At 44.3% G+C, this 6,862-nt stretch overlaps 1 protein-coding gene across 1 annotated transcript in view; it reads right to left on the bottom strand.

The window, feature by feature from the left end:
• Nucleotides 1-2,842: 2,842 nt before the first annotated feature.
• elp2 (elongator acetyltransferase complex subunit 2) overlaps nucleotides 2,843-6,862 on the bottom strand; it is a gene marked incomplete at both ends in the record, with an annotated part of 103,861 nt that continues 99,841 nt past the window's right edge. The window contains one exon of the mRNA XM_080787244.1: nucleotides 2,843-3,064. Coding sequence (XP_080643370.1) covers nucleotides 2,843-3,064 — 222 coding nt within the window. The remainder of the gene's footprint in view (nucleotides 3,065-6,862) is intronic.

Raw genomic sequence — 6,862 nt, 5'->3', positions numbered from 1 at the left:
GCGGCGAGCGTGTCCTCCGCCATCAGTCTGAGTGATTCAGCAGCCAACCAGAACGGACGGGAGAGCCCCGGCCTCATGTCCGCACGCACACACACACACGCACGTATGCACACACGCACGCACACACACACACACACACACACACACAAACACACACGCACACACACACACTTCAATCAGTACAGGGGCAAATCAGAGCTATCTGGGCAGCCAGTGGGAGACTCTTCCAGAGGCAGGCCCATCAGGCCCATCAGGCCTGCCTGCTGGATCAAATGTGGGCCATCAGTTCCACCCCGCGCCCCTTGATTAAGTCACATTAGGGGTGCAACATTTTGACCCAGTAAGACCCGAGGCCGATTCTAAAAATGTCTTCTAAATCCTATAACTCGGGTACTCAATTTCGCGCACTTGACATCGCACTTGAATTTAACAAGCACAGTTCAGTGGAAGACCAGGCATATAAGCCCTATTTCATGGGGAATAGCAGATTTCTCAAGCTCACAACGTAAAAATATAGAACTATTTGATCACTGATTTGATTAATTATTCATCGTGTAAATCTGCAATGTGCAGATTCTTAACGCATTGACCGCCACAGTTACGCTCAGTCAAATGATCACTGCCAGCTGTATAAAAGGTGTCTTATATTTAGAAAGCACCAAAATTCACCAAAATCCAACGTAGTTAACTTATCGGCCAGTACTGATCTGCCGATCGTTACTTTCACTTTCATCATAAGAGTCAAGTACAGTATTAAGTAGTAAATACTGTCTCTGTCGGGTGGAAACCTCGTATGTCCCAAAATGCTTATACTTTTCAGGATTAAAAATTCAAAAGCAAGAAAGAAGCAGATCCATATTGAATCGCGCCGCGTTTTTTTTAGCTTACATATTTGCCAATTGTCATGCTTCTGTGCGATGCTGTACTATGATCAAACATACTGTACTATGATCAAACATACTGTACTATGATCACGTTACGGGCTGTTAACCCATTCTGAACGGGAACCCATGTTGGTGTTAGCATCATGTTATGCTTTAGCTATTGAAAAATCAAAGATCGACTGACATTTTCAGAATCTGATCTCAGGTCAGAATGGGTTCATCAGACCAGTGTGTGTCCAGTGGAAACCTCGTATGAATCTGATCTCAGGTCAGAATGGGTTAACAAAACACTTCCAGTTAAAGGACAACTTTAGTTTTTTTCAACCAAGGTTCATGTTTTAGGTTGTTATTAGAGAAACTAAAAGGTGAGTGTTAATTTTCTTTCATTTGCTGCTTTCTTTTGTTTTGGGTATTTTAGCAGTTTTTGACAGGGGGGGCGGGGGCATTCGAGCATGGGGCTAAATATGTATTTCTTTACAAAATATTATGGCGATTTATTATTTTATTATTTACCATAGTCCTAATAAACCCCAAGAAATGACATCTGACCACAAAAGATAACAGGATTTATTGAATGTGACAAACTGACATATTGAGCCCTATACACAAAGTATTATAAGCCTTCCCCCAGTAGGTAGATCACATTCAGTAGATCCTGTGATCTTCTGTGGCCAGATGTAATTTCCTGGGGTTTATTAGGACTATAGTAAATCACCATAAAATGTTGTAAAAAAATACATATTTAGGCCCATGCTCGAATGCCCCCCTGTCAAAAACAGCTAAAATCCCTAAAACGAAAGAAAGCAACAAATGAAAGAAAATTAACATTCATCTTTACTTTCTCTAATAACAACCTAAAACATGAACCTTGGTTGAAAAAAACTAAAGTTGTCCTTTAAGTCAGAAATGAGGACAGAACATCGCAGTTCTGATAAGAACCATGGACAGCGACGTAGAGTTAGAATATGGAGATAAGAGGTTTCTCCTCCAGACGGCAACGATACATTTCTGGCTGCAGACTGCTCTCAGTCTGAGTGCATTGCCCTGCCGCGCTGCAGAGCCTTCTGGCCTTGGAAAGGTTGTGTGCCAGAGGAAATTATGTCGCTAACTCGCTAACCGCTAGCCCTCTGACACCTCCGCCCAGCGCACTGAATGAGAACCAGAACCAGGGCTACGCTGCATCCAAAGTATAGCACACCGCCCGCCAGGACACGCACGCACGCACAGGTTTGTTAGTATACTTGTGAGGACATCAATATGTTAGGACAGCGATTTCAAGAATGCCATTTTGAAACGTATATGAGACTAAAGCCGAAAAATAAATTAAATGGTAAAACGGTGCATTTATAACGCGCCTTTCTTTATCCAAGGTGCTTGACGTAGATTGTGCATTACACATCCACCCATTCACACACACACACACACACCGATGGCGGGGGAAACCATGCAAGGCACCAAACTGCACATCGGGAGCAATTAGCGGTTCAGGAGTCTTGCTCAAGGACACTTGGACACTAACTGCATCAATATATGCATGAATATATTATTATTTCAGAACGAACGTTTTTAACTCAAAGCTGTGCTTCTCGGGGGGTCCCTGGAACAACATATTTTCAGATGGGGGTCGACGGCCAATTACATAATATTTTTCAGAAAACTGTCAGGACATTTTGCAGAATCGTCATCAGGTCTAAATGGGTTAACTCATTTTGGGGCGGGAACCCCTTTTGGTGTTAGCATTATGTTATGCTTTAGCTATTGAAAAATAGCAGACCTACAAGCTCATAGCGTGCCACCGAGTGGCGCGCTATGAGCTTGTAGGTCTGCTATTTTTGTTTAAATCGAAGAACGACTTGACATAGAAACATAGCTTTTTCAGAAAACTGATGTAGAAGAACATTTTTAGAATCTGATCTCAGGTCAGAATGTGTTAATATGATGTAGTGTATTGTGTATCATCATATTTCACCTGTGCTGTCAGGTGTGGTGGCGGTGGTGGGTGGCGGGCCGCGTCGCGCCCACAGGGACCAGGTGCGGTCGCGGGACACGGCCAGCAGGAGGCGTGCGTCGGGGGAGAAGGCCATCTGGGTGACGGTGAGGGTGTGGCAGGGCAGCGACTGCAGCTGGCGCCAGGAGGTGGCGCTCCAGAGCAGCAGCGACGCGTGCTCCGCTTTGGACGCCTGTAAGGATAATAATATTATTAACCCCATTCTGACCTGAGATCAGATTCATACGAGGTTTCCACTGGACACACACTGGTCTGATCAACCCATTCTGACCTGAGATCAGATTCTAAAAATGTCAGTCGTTCTTTTTCAAAAATAGCAGCAAGTTTAGTCTTTGGAATTAAACGTAGACCCAATGTCATGCGATTTTAGTCGACTAAATCTACAGTTGATTTAGTCGACTAAAATGTGTTTTGGTGGGCTAGGGGGAGTGGAGTCTATAGGGAGTCATAGGGAAGTGGTTCCCAAAAATGTTTAGCTCAGAAGTTGTCAAAAACCCAATTTGTGAAAATAGCCACTGTACTAACTGTAAGCTCACTCCAGACACAATTTGAAGTAAGTGAGAAATATTCTGCTATTATAATTAATATTTTTGTTTAACATGGTTTTCCTAGAGAGAAAAAACAAAAACAGGGGAAAGAAAGCCCAAAGTGAAGGGCTGGCCTGGAACGCACCTCACTGAGGAATTTCGGAACACATGAATATTCAAATGCATCAGGCCTGGCTGGCGTCTCGCCCACCACAGCTGTTCAAAGCAGAGTGCTTTCAACTCAGGTGATGGGAGAGGAGAGGAGAGGAGAGGAGAGGAGAGGAGAGGAGAGGAGAGGAGAGGAGAGGTCTGGCCGAGACATGCTGCTAAACATTCCAATTGAGATCACGGTTCAACAAGGCGCCACCATGCTTCAGAGCCGGAATCTCCGCCTGGTGTGAATTTAGTTGGCTCTCCGTAAAGAGACGATCCCCCTAACTAAGGATGGTGAGTGATTGTTCGGTTGAGTCTTGGGCACACAGAACAAGACAACACACACAACGTGCATGCATGCACGCACACACACACACACACACACACACACGGGCAGAACAATCGGGCAGAACAATATTATCTCCATATTTACTTTAATGTTTGTGTTCTCTGAACAAACATTATTTTGCCGTTGTCGATGAACGGAGAATTTACTTCATATGTTTCTGAGCAAATCGGCACATGTATGTCGGTGGGAACCCTTGGCCAAAAAAGGGACCACTATTCTTGATGATGATGTACGATGATTATAGCGCCCCTCACTTCACACAGGTGTGATTTCTTCTTCTTAAATGAACACGCTACTTGGAACTACATCGTCCCAGAAAAGCATCAAAAGTAGCAGATCCTCAAGCTCAAAACACGGAGCAATGCGTCACGCTTCGAAATTGTAAATCTGCTACTTTTACTATTATTTACAATTTAGGCATTTTGCAGACGCTCTTAATCCAGAGCGATTTACAGCAAGCAGGAATAAAAGACATCAAATACATAAATAATTGTCATCATGAATCATACGTATGCTAAGAACCAAACAGTGGAATATTCTATATAATGAACTATGCATTATACTATAGTGCTACTGTACAGTATATGTCTACATGAAATGCTAGTTCTGGACATCATGTCGTGACCAGAATAATACGAGACATTATGGGGAAAATAACAGAATGGGCAGGAACACAACAGATGATCTAGCTAGCGTCATCGTGCACAGGCTGTGTGTGTGTGTCTGTGTGTGATACAAGTGAAGTAGTTGATGGCATGTCAAGTGTACCAGCATGTGCTTGTAACGCAGATGAGAGTGATTCAACACATGTGCAGTACTGCACGTCAATACAATCATATCACCATAACAGCACCACTTCCCTCACAGAGAATGGAAGTGAACGGGTTTCAGTCGCACAACGTGTGACCCATATGCCCTTTACGCAGCCGTTTCATTTGCACGATAGGTTCGCAAGATTGGCGACAACACACCAGCCAGCGTATCATTTGAGGAAGTATATGAAAGATCTCAACCTCAAGCCCTATTAGCACTTGACCTAGATACTGTATATGATGACGACCAGGCAGACATACAGTACCGTGGTCATTTCTCTCGTGTTTTTGTCACTGGACTTTTTCCATGACCACAATGTTAGAAATGTAATTTTGATAGCATGCTATTTACTAGACGGATGCACACCCTTTTGTTTCAATATACAGATATTGTGTGTATATAGTATATTGCGTCTTAGACCGATGCTAGGTCATTGGTTTCCCTGTGAACCTAGTCTACTGTGGCACTACGCTGTCTCTCTGCATTTGATATACAGTAATGTGATTACAGTATAGCCTGCTTATTATCGTACGTTGCTCTGGATAAGAGTGTTCGGCTAAATGCCTACATTGTACAACATGAATGGCAGCTCTCCGCCTCCGGCGGAAGGGTTATGAAAACAGCACTCTGGTTGTTAACCCATTCTGACCGGGCACCCATTTTGGTGTTGGCATCATGTTATGCTTTACCTATTGAAAAATAGCAGATCTACAAGCTCATATCGCGCCACCGAGTGGCGCGATACGAGCTTGTAGGTCTGCTATTTTTGAAAAATTCGAAGAACGACTGACATTTTTAGAATCTGATCTCAGGTCAGAATGGGTTCATCAGACCAGTGTGTGTCCAGTGGAAACCTCGTATGAATCTGATCTCAGGTCAGAATGGGTTAAGTTCTGCACCTACTGTATTGACTATATGAGGAAGAAAATAAAAGAAAAACATGTGCAGGAGCAGGACTTAACCAATAACCACTTAAACGCCAGCCTGCGCAGAACATAGACGACAAGATCACAACACATCGCAACGTGACACTAAGGACTCCACCTGTATTGAGTTGTTGTGTTCAGGGTTAGTGTATAGCTAGCCTGGGTTCCACCTATGCTTTCTATGGCATAGGCAGCTCCCGGCGGGATCCGCCGGGAGAATCTAGACACAGCTGCGTGACATGAGACTGATTAATTAGACTAGAGCGACAGAGAGAGAGAGAGAGAGGAGTGTGTGTGTGTGTGTGTACATGTGTGCGTCAATTTAACAAAGGTGCAGACGATCAGGAATCAGCAGAGAGTGATCAACGTTTGCGCTACTCTATGCCAAATTGAAGTGGACTCAGACCCAGACTTTTTTTTTTTCCTCCCTGGAAAAAAAAATGTCTGGGTTTCCGAGGCTGGTGTATAGCAGGCTGGAATCCTCGCCATGCCTTGCTACGTTAAAGTAGCCGTGCGTAGCCAAGCCAGCCTTCAGTCTGCCTTGAACATTGCCCCTAGCAGGCCTTCGGGGTCTAGAGGGGTGGGCCCGCGCGGCGCTGGAGAATATTAGTTCACCGATCGAAAGTGTAAAGTGAGGGCTCAAGTGGTTTAAGAAGAAAAACCACACAGAGAGACAGTCTGAATCATAAGGTGTTCTGTGACCTTGATCACAGTCCTGTTATAACAGCAGGACTCTGGAAGGAGAAAACTTCCAACTAAGTTACTGTACGTGTGGCAGAGGAAGAGGTGTTAGAAGAGAGAGAGAGAGAGAGAGGGGGGGGGGGGGGAGGAGGAGGAGGGAGAAACATCTGGTGGAAGACAGGGAGTTGGACAGACCTAGCACGGTTTGATGGAGAGGACGAGAGGCTTGGCCAGGAAGTGGTGTGAAGGAAGGGAATTAAGGAGCCAGAGTTGTTTTACACCATCTAATCCATACTTAACTCATATTGGGATAGAATGTTCTGTGTACAGTTTATACTGGGGTTTCCCTCAACAATGGTTCGGTGCAGTGATGGTTACTTACAATGGGGGAACTTGTAACGTCACTTTCTGACAAAACAACATTAAGTTATTGTATTAAAACCCTTTTCACAGAACTGAGACAAAGGAAGGTGGAAGTGAAATCTCTATGCAGTGCAAAGCGTGTTTGCGTGCGTGCGTGC

Source organism: Protomyctophum bolini (genome assembly GCF_963924005.1).
Source record: "Protomyctophum bolini genome assembly, chromosome: 17".
NCBI classification, from domain to species: domain Eukaryota; kingdom Metazoa; phylum Chordata; class Actinopteri; order Myctophiformes; family Myctophidae; genus Protomyctophum; species Protomyctophum bolini.
This window is presented reverse-complemented; position numbering and strand designations above follow the sequence as displayed.